Here is a 14,228-nt window from a genome sequence, read left to right as displayed (position 1 = left end):
AGATCTCCTCTAGATCTGTCAGGTTTCGGGGCTGTCGCTGAGCAACGTGGAGTTTAAGCTCCCTCCAAAGATGTTCTATTGGATTAAGGTCTGGAGACTGGCCAGGCCACTCCAGAACCTTGATATGCTTCTTACGGAGCCACTCCTTGGTTATCCTGGCTGTGTGCTTCGGGTCGTTGTCATGTTGGAAGACCCAGCCACGCCCCATCTTCAATGCTCTGACTGAGGGAAGGAGGTTGTTGCTCAAAATCTCACAATAAATGGCCCCATTCATCCTCTCCTTAATACAGTGCAGACGTCCTGTCCCCTTCTCAGAAAAGCACCCCCAAAGCATGATGTTTCCACCCCCATGCTTCACAGTAGGGTTGGTGTTCTTGGGATGCATCTCATCCTTCTTTTTCCTCCAAACACGATGAGTGAAGTTTAGACCAAAAAGTTCTACTTTGGTCTCATCTGACCACATGACTTTCTCCCATGCCTCCTCTGGATCATCCAGATGGTCTTTGGCAAACTTCAGACGGGCCTGGACATGTGATGACTTGAGCAGGGGAACCTTCCGTGCAATGCATGATTTGAAACCATGACAGCGTAGTGTTCTACCGACAGAACTGTGGTCCCAGCTCTCTTCATGTCATTGACCAGCTCCTCCCTATCGTTCTGGGCTGATTCCTCACCTTTCTTATAATCAGTGATACCTCACGAGGTGAGCTCTTGCATGGCGTCCCAGTCCGAGGGAGACTGACAGTCGTCTTTAGCCTCTTCCATTTTCTAACAATTGCTCCAACAGTTGATCTATTTTCACCAAGCTGCTTGGCAATTGCCCTGTAGCCCTTTCCAGCCTTGTGGAGGTCCATAATTTTGTCTCTGGTGTCTTTTGACAGCTCTTTGGTCTTGCCCATGGTAGTAGTTGGCGTCTGACTGACTGTGGGGTGGACAGGTGTCTTTAAAGAGCTCAGACAGGTGCTACTAATTTAGATTAATGAGTGGAGTAGAGGTGGACTTTTTCAAGGCACAGTAACAGGTCTTTGAGAGCCAGAATTCTTGCTGTTTCTCAGGTGTTCAAATACTTATGTTCAGCAGTGCAAGACAAATAAATTCTTTAAAAATCATACAATGTGATTTCCTGAAATTTTTTTTAATTCTGTCTCTGAGTGGGAATGCACCTACAATGTGAATTTCAGACCCCTCCATGATTTCTAAGTGGGAGAACTTGCAAAATCGCAGGGTGTTCAAATACTTCTGTTCCTCACTGTACTTGTAAGGATAAGAACTTTTTGTCAATGTTCATTCATTTGTTTATTCTTAGAGACAAGTATTCACTAGAAATGCATCATGTTATAAGGACCTATTCAAAAAAACACATATGAAAAGCAAAGTTGACAGATAAAATAAAATAAAAAATCATGACAATAAGGAAACTTACCAGCAGAAGGCTGAGGTGTTTCTCCACTGACAGGAATCAACTAAACGCTGTGTGCACAGTAGTCGTGAAGGGATCTTGACCTGGTCAGGTCTATTTTGTGCTCTTTCCACTTCAGCTTTATCCTATTACTGACTTTGCTTGATGTTGATGCACAGTAATCCAGCATTCACCAGGCTGCCAGAGAGGTTTGCTTTGCAGAATAGGTTGTTTAATCATAACAGACATGGTCTACACCTGGGGAAGTTTACTATTCATTTGCTGCCAGGATATGTCACACAACAATAGTTCAGAAGTCAGGTATCTTTTTGTGCACCTTTAAGATTAGACTCATAATCATTAAATTAAGAAACCAAAAAGATTCAGCTGTACTCCAGGGAAAGGAAAGATGATAAAGTTTATACCATATTGTCCAGCATGTGAAGTACAGACAGGTGTTTTCTTCTTGTGATACTGCTATGATTTCTGCCAACAATATTTCAGCCAGACATTAATGAAAGACTAAGCTTATTTTTTAAGAAAAGCACTTTGTGAAAATATGTATCAAACTGGTAAAACAGAAGTGTATGTGCAACATAGTTTGGAAATGCTTCTTATACACACAAACACTGAAACATGTTAAATTAATATGCCTATAAGTTATGTGGGTTGGGCCCTTTGGGGGCAACTGACATCAGCTCCTAAACCATCTCAGTGGGTAATCCTTAATGCAACACATACACAAGGATCAGTCCTCAGATGCACCAAGACAGTTCTAGCAAAGTTATCTCTATTTTAAATTACATGTGTACTGTAATTATATATACTGTAATTATTCAACATGCCAATATTAATGCTTGTAAAAAGGCAATAGGTAACTTTATTCTGTCATTTAGAAATTACTTGCAGTTATTCTTAGCTCTATATAATCAGATGAGTATTTAAGTAAAGAAAAATATTTCTCTCATTAGGAAGCTCTTTAGTGTCTCCACTGTTCAGGGTAAGAGGGCCCCCCATCTCCTCACCAGTGTCCCATTCCCTTCAAAATGTGGTTTCTTTACATGCTATGACCCAGAAAACAGGCTCCTTACTAGATTATAATCAAAACCAGCCAATGACTCAGGCCAGTCTGCATCCTCAGTGACACCTTCCACAGCTGGTTCCTATAACACCAACTGCAGAGAGAGACATTCTGCCTGTGTTGACCTAAACATGAAAAGGTCTGCAGCTACAATACATGTGCACAATCAGTCATAGAGGAATAAATGCATAACAAAAAGCTCCTCCACACAGGCAAGTTTTTTTTTTCTGATAGCTGATAGCTGATATGCTGCTGCTCTTAGAGAGCTTTTTAAACTCCTTCAGGTTGTTACAGCAAGACCATATAACTGGTTCAACCTAAGTGTTAGAGTCTTAGACCGAAGAGGTGGACAAGTGCAGGGGATAAACTCCTCTGCAGACGACAAGGATGAAATGTTTAAACCTTGGTCTGGGAACTGTGTGGAGTTTTGTTTGAGGTTTGGTATAAAAAGTTCAGAGCAAAATAAGTAGCAGAAATTTCCTCAGTTTAAATTATAATAATGGCCATACAACAAGTGTGTGAGAAATAGAAACTCCACATAAAATTAGTAACAGTTATTGTGCAGACAAGTTCATTTGTAACTTGCATGATGGATATTTTGCGTTTCAGTACAATTCATGGCTAGCTAACAACAGATGATAAGAATAAATATATGTGGGACCTTGTGACATTTGTTAATGGACACTTAGTAAGATGGTCTAAATCAATATATATTATATTAACAGTGGAGCAAATGACTGCGTAATGTTAAAGACATTGCTCATAGTGATAAACCACCAATAGGGAATTATCTCCTAAGCCTGCAGTTCCCCCCAGCTCATTGTTTTGGTTTATTGTCCACAACAATTGTTTTTGTTGTTCACCAAAAAACGTTCTATAGTAGGTCATGCCCAGCACCAAACAGTAGACAGCTTGTGACTAGCTGGTGAACATAGTGGAGCTTAGAGCAGCTGAAAGTCAGTTATTATGGCCAAAAAAATCATTAATGCAGGCCTGAAATGAAGGCTCAAATGGTTTTCTCCAATTTTAGAAATATTGCAAAACTGTGTAATGACAATGTTACATTCATGTTTAAATTATTGCAACAAATCTTTTGACTTAAATTGACTTAATGTTTTTCAAAATAAAAGTTCTCTACTTTGTAGGAAATAGTTACCTATACCGGGAACATTTTATTACACACAAAATTGTGCTTAGTTTACGGTTTTCTGCAGTCAGCCGCAGCTTTTCTAACATTTTCAAAATAAAATGGAATCTACAAAGGATGGAACAAACATACTCGTGGTTTTCCGTATTTACAGTTACAATTAACCCTACACTGATGAGTCAGAGGCTTTGGCTTTTGTAAAATAACACCAATGCAGTGTCCCACTGTAATGTGAACATATTGTGCTAATACATTTCAAAACACAGCGTGAAAGCTTTTATTTTGACATCCACAAACCCACTTGCTGCACAAAGCTAAAGCCCGCTAATTAATTATGCCGGTTAATAGTTGATTTGCTATACAATGCGATGTGACACTACTGTTACTGGTACACAGTCAGCGTTATTGTGCGCAATAAAAATAAAGAAGTATACACAGCCACGGCTGCAGAGGATGCGCACAAATGTGGGGACACGTGGTTCCTCCGAGCAGCTCCACAGGTACGATTTCCTCTCACTACACTTGAGATTCCTACACTTTTTGAGTTTCTGTGGTAACTGCTGCGGCTGAATACACCCACAACTCAGCATCTTTTCAAAGTACCAGATAAATAAGTTCCCCCCCTCCATATCCCACCCCCACCGCGTTGCTCGTATAACTCCAACTTGCATTCCCCACTTTCAACAGAGTTCCCTCCTGCAGCATCTGGTGCAGCACTGACGTTACCTGTGGAGGTGAGGGGAGACTACCTCCAGCCGCAAGACTTACGGATGGAACTTTGAATGTTTATATTTTGTTACCCTAAAACTTGGGACACTGGGATACACGCAAATCCAAGGGGAGCTTTTGGGCAAATGCCCCTGCGATGCTGTGGATGTGACTTCAAACAACAGCTTCACGACGGTGTAGAGTCCTGTAAACCACAATGAAAGGTAGGCTCAATTTGTGGCATAAGCAACCATACAAATAGGATGCATACCACACCACACCACAGTATCATTAAAGACAGCCTGATCTATTATCTGCTTGAACAGCATTCCTCTTTCCTTGTCACTTTTCTGCTCTATTTTGCTCAGTCCTAGACGTGAGGAATGTGTGGGCTTCAGCTCCTGTCTGACATCTGGTTCCAATTAAGGGACTCTGTTTGGGACTGTTTTGCATCTGGCTGCTGCTGCACATCAAACACTGCACTAAGGGAGCTATTCACAACAGAGCACACGATTATAGCGCTATACCAAGAAAGCAAATCACTTATGTTAGTAACAAATATATATTATTTGTGGTTTAAGATCCCTTCTTTCAATTTAATGAGGCCTGCACACTTGAAGACTTGTTGGATTAAAAATTTGTCTTGGCTTAAAGGAATCAGCAGCACTGAAGGAAACACTGAGTCAGACTTAACTGTGCCTGAACTTTTTTTTTTTTTTTTTGTGGTACAGCTCTGCACTGCTTTTCAACACTACATGAAAGAGCAAAACATTGTGTATGGACCGGTGGTCAGTCAGTGAGTGGCTGGTGGATTAAAATAAAGATTGTACTTGTACAGTAGACTAAACTACTTTAACACTGTTCTTCTCCCCAGTAGGCAAAGTCAGCAAACCGGTCTGGACTTCTGCCACCTCCTGGTCCATTACACAGTACTACCTCACTCTGAACTGTGCTTGTACTGTAAACAACTCTCAGCTTTTACACTAAATGTTTTTTGACTGGCATGTGGGCCAATTCCTATTGCAGCCAAAATTACAGTGAGAGACAATGGGACTTTCAACACTGACCTCCGTGGAGGTGTTCACAGAAGACTGTAGGAGGTTACTGATTTATAAAGATTTGATTTATTCTCTTTGTTTTATTAGTATATTTTTTATTTTTCAGTTCTTGGTTTTAAAAAACTTGTGCCATTGACACCTCGCCTGTGTGTAGGTTGGCAGGTGTAGGACCAGCCTGTACCTGAGAGGGTCTATAGTTTTTTACCAGAGGCAGCAAAGACCATCATTTCTTTGTTACCTCTGCTAAGGAGGTTATGTTTTTGTGCATGTTGGTTTGCAGGATTATGGCCATCAGCATGCTTGGTGCAGACATTAGTGGGTACCAACCCTAGAAATGATTAGATTTTGGCTGAAAAAGGTCAAAGGTCAAGGTCGCAAAAAATTGTAAGAACAAAACAAAAAAAAAATCTCCAGCTTTAATTTGGGGAAAATAAAATTTTTTTAAAAAGTTCATGTCTCCATCAAAAGTTATAAAAATTAGAAATGTATGAAATGTGACATAGATGTATAGGGTGGCGATGTTTATCTGACTGGTATTTAAAGTTAACATTGAAAACCCTATTTAACACATATTTAATGCCATAACTTGGCCTGTAACGGGGACAGAACCCTAAAACATGATCCAATCCGGATCAAGGATTTTTAGGACACATTTTGTGCTGTTTTGGACCTAATTGTTCACATGGGAGCATTTGTGTAAGCGAATGTTGTGCCTTGGCAGAGGTATGTGCGCTTTCTGAGTGCTCTTGTCTGTCTTCTTGATGGCCAAGCACAGATAAAACATGATATACCTTCATAAGCTTGAAGGCTCATTCTTGACCCTGGAAAGATCTGTTTAAAATCTTTGTTTTTCTGGAATGTTAAGCCTTTATCAGCGGGTGGATCATTCACTGATGCAGGTCTTGAGGTGCCTGGACAGTGACTTCATTTGCTTGCATACAGTTTATTCTCAGGGTGCTTCAGTGACCTTCTGATGCTGTTTGTTTGATTTTGGAAAAAATAACCACTACAAGGACAAAGGTTTTGTCTGAAAGTCAGTTTTCTTGTTTTTTCAACCAACGTAACCAAGACAGCTAAACATGTTTTGGCCTACAAATCAGTCTGCTCCCTGATATCTGTTGTTTTAATGTTCAGCAGTCTTGAATCTGAAGTATCATGTCCCCATATAGCCATACTCATCCCACAATCCAAACTGTGTGACATATCTGTTTTCAAATCCACTCAGTTTTCAACCCTTCCCATAAAATGTGATGAACTCCATTTCCCAGAATGGCTCTTGAAAAGCCAAACATACCTACAGTAACAGTTGTAAAGGGACATAGTCACACAAACAGGAAACAGGGCATTGGGGGTATTGAAAAAGGCCAATTTCTCAAATGAGATGTGATTTTATATTTTTTATAACTGTTCCTGCCACCACTCTGCACTCCATTGTGAAATGTAGACTCACAGGTCACTGTGATTTCTGGCAGTTTTAAGCTCCTTGAAAGGTGACGACACTCAGGTCTTGTGAGGGGAGGTGGGAATAATCCCATCCAGTGAAAGAAAAAGAGGGATTATTTAGGAGACCAAAACTAATCTGTGCACAATAGGGTGATTTATTTTAACAACACTAAGCACTTCACAAAGCACGGCTCCAGTGGCCTGAAAACCAGAATAAGCAAACTCTGTATAACTGTGGCCATATAAGGTTTGCAAATAGTTAAATGTTAAACAATTCAACCTCTAAATAAGACTAATAGGAAACTTTATTCTTTACTCTGGAAACAGTAGGTTTAGAAAAAACTGATTAAGTTCCCTTTACAAGCTTTTTCCTAAAGCTTTCAACTTCATTTGTCTCCACTAGCAGATATATTGTAGTTTGCTGAGTTGGCATAAAAATGAGCAAACACTGTGAGAGCTTCTGAAGCTTGACTTCAAATATCTTTTTTGAGCCAAGAATGTTTTATTATTTAGATGATTATACACTTACAGTATGTAACGATATGAAGTAGTGCTCCAGTCTCTGTTTTTACTGTTTATCAATGTATCTTTAATTCACGCTTAATTTGTTTATTCTTGTGTTGCCCCTCTAGACGACTTTGCTGATGAAGAGGAGGTGCAGTCCTTCGGTTATAAGAGGTTTGGTAAGTAGCAAGTGACTTCTTGACTTCCAGCCATGAACTTCTTTCACTAGTTTATATCCCTTATGACTCATCAGTCAGATCAACTATCCAAATGAGGTCTGGTTTGGCTGTAACCCACCTACGTAAATAATCCCCAAGGTTAAAAGGCGCCCACACCTCGTTTCCCAGAAACAAACTTATTCTTTGTGTGTGCTGGTACTGGTAGATGTACTGCTGAACAGCCATGACTAGCTGTTTCCACCTGCTTCTAGTCTTCATGCTAAGCTAAGCTCATTGCGCTCCGTCTCTGGTGCCATGCTCACTGTGCAGAAATTAGAGTGGTATTGACTTTCTCATCTTGCTCTTCTACAAAAGTATGTTTTACAAAATGTCAGACCGTCTACTACACATACTTGTGTACTGGCAGAAATGTATGTTGCCCTGCCTCTTACATGTCTTCATTATGGAGAGAAACTAGGTCCTTGACTCATTTTGACATCTGATTTTACACAAGAGGTCTATTGTCCCGCAGAGACTGTGTCCAAACCTGAGAAGTTGCTGAGCTGCTTCCTGTGTCCACACTAGAGAGAGGTGGAGAGGGCGTAGGCAGTGTGGGTCTTCAGGGTCCATGACTCCACTATGCTGTGTCAGCAATGTGCCAGGGAAATGGGGGGGGGAACAGAAAAACAATCTCAAGTGGAGGTGATTTTACAAAAAAATGTTATAGCTCTTAATTTTTATAATAACCTTCTTAATCGTATTGTTCATCTGCGCTCAGTGGTTGTTTCTGCTTTTATTAATGTGCTTTTTTCATATTCAAGAGGAAAACATTTATGAACAGTTTCATTTCCAGCTGAGGAGTCACATTCCTTGCCTGGCTTATTGTTGGGAGTAAAAGAGCAAGTGGTTTTAATTTACAGGGACTTTGTTACCAGAAAAGAATGTTTTCAGAATGCCTGCTTGTTACCTACAACCCCCTCCAGGCTGTGCACGCTTGCAGCACGATTTGTTGTCCTAATGAAAGATTACTTGCTTGTGTTTCTGATGAAATGCAGAGTGAATGTGTGTGTGTGTGTGTGGAGGGGGGGATAGCTTTACAAGATTTAAAAAAAATCAGTGTTTAACATTAATAACAGCTTAATGCTGAAGGGGAGGTAAAGACAGATAAGATAACACAGAACACTGCTGGAGTGACTTATTGTTGGTCTTATGCCAGACCTGAAGGAGTAGCTGTGACCGCTCTGAAAGATGCTGAGCCAGTTTTGGACTAACCAGTGACAGGCAGAGAGGAATGCATCCCAGACAAGGCACAAATCACTGCGTTCCAGCGTTCAACGTAAAGTGAGGATTTCTGCTCAGAGCATTAGTGGGAGGACAGAAAGGTGTAGGTCAACAGCAGGTTGGTCTCCTGCAAGGGTTCCTGCAATCAAACACTGTCTTATAAGATGATGAAGGCCACCATCTGCTGTAGTCAACCTACCAGTTAGTGCTGGCATGTGGAAGCTAAGTGAAATTCAGCAAGTCTTTAATTGGGATATAACGGTGCATGCAGCTGAACCGTAAAATATCATGAGAGTGTGAACAAATCCAAGTTGAGACGGTTGTTCCCGTGGATTGTACAGTGCAGTTACACTTTGTACCTTATTTTAAACATGTGTTCTTAGCCTTTTATTATAATCTTTGTTGTGGAATAGCATAAGAGCAAAGTTGTTTTTTTTATGCCCAGTATCCCAACAAGATGTCTATACTGGACAATACTGTCAGGCATAATTTGTCCACTACTGTGTACCAGTGGAGGAAACGTGGCCCTTTATATGCAGAGATGGACAGTAGCAGTGCATTTACACACACATATACTGTACTCTCCTGTCATTTCATGAGTGCATCATTATATTTTCTCATATTGCCACTAGTGGAGCGATGTTTCCATGCATTGTTTTTCTAACTCAAGTCCCAGTACCTTGTTAAAGTCAAATATGACTGGATGATATATGGAACCACTATAACGCTCCATTATTTATCAAGCTTGGACATTAAATGTCTTCTAGGTGCCTTGACTTACATTCTATCTGTATAGCAGCTGTTTGTAGTTAAGATGTTGTACTGTAAATGTTTAAGGAGTTCCTATTAACTCAAGATTTCAATGAAAAATGATTTTAGATTTAAAAATAACAGCTCTGAAATTGCAGTGGAACTACTGTGAGTGAGTGACCTTTTTGTATTTTGACTCCATGCAGCATGTCCCTAAGGGATATTCTGACCAGCGGTAATGACACACCTGCAAACTGTCATCTGATAGGGTGTCTTCCCTCACATAATGGCTGTTTGTTCAGCTCTCCATTCACAGCAAGTTTTGGCTCACTTACAAGAACAACACACAATATTGGGAATGTCAGACTCCATTTTCTGTAGACATGCTGGATGAAGAAGTTCTGCATATGGCTCTGAATCACTGTGACACATACTGGAAGTCTTCTGGCTCCAGAGAGGGCCAACATCGACCTCGCTGCATCCTCTTTTAGAAAAACAGCAGAATGCTAGAATGAAAAATGTGTGTTTTCCTTTGTTCTGCTGTGAGTCATCGTGCTGCTCGCTGTCCAACTCTGAGTCCTGGCCATGGTGCATTGATTGCTCTGGCTGTGATTACAGAGGCTCCAATTCAGCACATCGCTCAGTGTTTTTCTTGTTTATGCTTTATTACTTGTATTTTTGGAGATATTGAAAATGTCTGTGTGCTAAGCCATGCTGAGTTTATCCACTCAGCTCTCAAGTGTTTTAGATGTTCGCTTCAAGTCAGGCATGAGTTTGTGTATTCACATTTGTACACGTTCTGCAAGGAAAAATATCAGAAGTCCTCAGTCTGCTCGTATATATATGTATATACATCAGCTTTTATGTTTCTAAGGTTGACTGTGCAGTAGTTTGGTAGAGTAGTTCAGGGCATATATGGAAAATGCTGGTTCACCCACACTATACAAAACAGATGTTCTCACTTGATGTGTTTTATCATGCAGATAGTTCTGGTGTTATTTGGACAGATTTTTAGATGTTCCTTGCTGACACTGATCTAATGGAGGTGATTTGCTTGTGGTGCTTTAAGCATTAACTTTAAAACTATGCAGCAGCATCAGAGTGTTGGTTACTTCAGATAATCTGCAGATTTTGCAGTTTTCAGAGCTATTAAGAAAGTGTTGACATGGAGGTCTGTGGGTTATTCACCTCTGCAAACGTGAACTCCCCCATTTTTCAGTTATTCATTGGTCTGATAATCTGATTAAAGAACAAATAGATACAGTATGAAGCTTTAATGTCACCAGATTGTGGCTATTTGGTGACAGTGATTCTGTTGCTTTTGTTCTGCCTCTGGCACAGGAGGATGAATCCCCATTCTCAAGATTCTGTAGTTGTAGATTTTCCAGCCGAGCTGTTTGAATGACATCAAATCACAGTTGTGGGAAGCAGTTCAGAGGTCTTGAACCAGTCTGGTACAGGTTGCCAACAAAAATCTCAGAGGTGAGATCTCAAAAACCTAAGCTGGTCTACATGACTAACAGCAGTTAGAAGATTTTAGCTTTTTCTGTACTTTGGATAGTTTAATGTGGAATTCAAAGGTTTGTTTAATAATATTATATTTCATAACTCTTGTATTAGTTTTGATGTGGACCATAGTGAAACTGCTATGGAGCCTGGGTAGTTAGACAACATCTTTCCCCACAAGTAAAGCTAGACTTGGCTGGATAGCTGGCGGGGTCCACACTGCGCAGTTTTACTGGCTCTACTGGGTGATGAAGCTTGACAGTGTTGTGCTGTGATGCGATGGATTCAACCAAACTCAAGCTGATGATGACCAGGCTGGATTGTTGCTGATTCAGTATCTTAAGTGCTTTCACGGTGGGCCACCCAGCAGGCGTGACTGCACAAAAACCCAACTACACAGATGTGCTTTGGAGTTAACTCCAGCGCTTAACCCGGCGCCCGAGCAGCGGGTTGTGCTCACATGAATGAGAAGAGTGTTTTTTAGTTTAAGAGTTGTATGACATCAGTCTCACTTGCGTAATCCACATTTCATAAACAAAGTGCTACATGTTTTTCCTGGTAGTGGGAAAATTGGCTGGACGACACAGGTTCTTGAGAAATAAGATCAGAGAGAGATTGCACATCGGTTCAGGGATGCTTCAGTCCAAGAATTCAACAATCTTTAAATTCTTGTTTTTCTAGATCCTCTTCTGTCTAACCCAGTAAATGACTCAAACAGATGATGGAAACCGTTTGTGGGTTTTGTTATTGCAATGCCTGCTATATGTCCTATGTGGCTTCTTGTTTTATATGTTGGCAGACTGTGTAAAGTATTATGCCTTTGGAACACAATATTCTGTAATGCACTTTGAGTTGCATGAGCCTGTATGAAAGGTGTAGCTATATAAATAACATTTTCATTGATTTAATATTAGCTATGAAGCACCTCTCACTTGCAATTATTGTCTTTTGGCCATGGCTATAGAAACCCCTTTCTGACGCAGCTCCGTAGCAGTTTAATCATTGTTTTCAGACTTGTGATCACTGTCACTGAATTTGTTGCCTAGTGACCAATTTTCTAATCTCTCTGTCTGAGGTTCGCATGAGCGTGTTTTACTTGAAATGACCTCGTTCCAACATGGCAACACTGGAGGATCGAGGGGGACTCTTATCTGCTCAGTCCACTAAAGTTAGTTTATGGATCACATTAGTTTTTGTTTTGTTTTTTAAGTCGTGGATATGACTGTTTGTTTAACGGAGCGCTTTTTCTTATTATAAATGTCCTGATTTGTTAGCTGAAGACTTCCAGCTGAACATGAGCTGAGAAGATTGCCGTGCAATACATGCTAGTGCACAGGAGTAAGAGCTCTTTGGAATTTAATGCGTAACTTTTTCCAGATCTTGGCTGAGCATTTTCTTCTTAGCCCAAGATATGGCCAGTGATTTTCTACATTTGTTATTTTTCACAAATCCTACACAGAGTCTAAAGTTTACACTGAATATCTGTGAATCCAGACCCTGGTTTAGCTTATTTGTCTGTACTGTGGACCACCACTGTTCCTTGACCTCCCAGTGAGCTTCATTGCTGCACTAGGTGACATGTTTTTATCATAGGATGCATCTTATAAAAAAAAAAAAGAGCTTTAAATCCTAAAAATGGCGGTTACTTTGCTCAGTTTCTGATGTAAGAAAGAATCATGATCCCTACTCTGTTTGCATTAACCTGCTAGCTTCTTGTGCTGTGCTACACATAACAGTGTGAGTACCCCACATAATTTGTGAGAAAGAAACCTCACCACCTCAACCACTGGTGTGGTTTTAATGGAGGCCTCTGGCACAGAGAAATGACCTAAACCAGTCTTATAATCTAGATCGTATTTAGTGAAACCAATGGCATCTCAGTGTTGAGAGGTTTATTCTCAACACATGAAAACATAAGCGGTTCTCCAACTCCTGCTTGGTTTGCAATGATTTTTAGATCAATGGAATATCAAATAAAATGTGGTCAGTTTGCAGGAATGTACATTTTATTTTAAATGACATGTAATGAGAGACGTAAGCTAACAAGTGCTAAGTGTGTCACATATTCCTGTTTTAAAAACATTCCTCTGTAATAGTGTAGATGCAGGTGGAAATCAGTTTTAATTTTACAGCTTTCCCTGGGAATATTAATTCTCAGTTACATTAAAAATCCAGCATGCCAACACCACACTTTGCCATCCCATAACAGCGGTAGTAATTTCTTCCCCTGAAACAGATGTGACTCCAACTGTTTAGTTCCTAGTCTCACAATTCACAGTCAGACTCGGAGGTACACACAGAAAGCCTGGGTTTTTCCTTATAGACTTAAGAACTCTTTCTGTCCCACTGCCATCAGACTCCTAAGCAGCTGGCAGGAGTTTATAATCATCATTTATAATTCATGTAACTGCACCTGTACTGTTTACATTCTCAGTTGTTATAGATGCCTTAAAACTATTTGCTCATGGCCTCAGTGTTATTAAAAATAAGTGTGAGATATAATCACTTTATATGATTCTAATCAACAAGTTGTGAACTATTTAGGAATTAAGACAAGTACATCTCCAGATGAAAAAATTCCTCTCAACTTCACTCTAAAACTGGGAAAATCTGAAATCTGTTTATAATTGTTGGTTGTAAAGAGACCTTACAATCATAGGTTGTGTTTTGCTGTCTAAAGGAGAAGGCTTATCCAGATTGGTATATCCAGCTTTATCTCTCTATTTTGATCAGAGTATGTGTGCAGCTATTGACTCTTGTTTAAATTAATTTGGAAATGTAAGACAGAGTATATAAGGAGGAAAACTCTTATTAGACAACATGCTGGAGGAGGCTTTAATGTATTAGACTTTCAAACTATCAATAGTGTATTTAAGATTAAATGGCTAAAAGGTTGTTTAGCTAGTAATAATTTCCCCTGGCTTATCATTCCCAACTTTGCTTGATCAGTGTGGTTGGTGGTTTAAGATTTGTGCTTTCCTGTAATTTAATTTAATTTCAGGTAAATTAAATTAAATAATCGGCATGTTAAGTACAAAAAAAAGACAATTTTTTATTATATTTAACTTATGATTGAAAAGAGGGAATTATGAAGAGTTTATTCAGTCAATTATTCAATTATTTTTTATCTTTAAATTGTTTTTTTTTTTTTTTTTTTTTTTTTGGTAAAACTTCACATAGCAAATTTTTTTAT

General features: G+C 39.7%; 1 protein-coding gene across 2 annotated transcripts in view; it reads left to right on the top strand.

The window, feature by feature from the left end:
* The first annotated feature begins 4,005 nt into the window (after positions 1 to 4,005).
* colec12 (collectin sub-family member 12) overlaps positions 4,006 to 14,228 on the top strand; it is a 30,300-nt gene continuing 20,077 nt past the window's right edge. Inside the window, exons 1-3 of one of the 2 annotated variants that reach the window (XM_020591484.1) lie at positions 4,006 to 4,127; positions 4,315 to 4,559; positions 7,469 to 7,519. In XM_020591484.1, the coding sequence (XP_020447140.1) occupies positions 4,553 to 4,559; positions 7,469 to 7,519 (58 nt within the window). In that variant the 5' untranslated portion in view covers positions 4,006 to 4,127; positions 4,315 to 4,552. Of the gene's footprint in view, positions 4,128 to 4,148; positions 4,560 to 7,468; positions 7,520 to 14,228 lie in introns of those variants that run through there. The other variant, XM_020591483.1, reaches the window with a different exon arrangement.

The sequence above is a fragment of the Monopterus albus genome, unplaced genomic scaffold (assembly GCF_001952655.1).
Source record: "Monopterus albus unplaced genomic scaffold, M_albus_1.0 scaffold14.1, whole genome shotgun sequence".
Taxonomy (NCBI): domain Eukaryota; kingdom Metazoa; phylum Chordata; class Actinopteri; order Synbranchiformes; family Synbranchidae; genus Monopterus; species Monopterus albus.
This window is presented reverse-complemented; position numbering and strand designations above follow the sequence as displayed.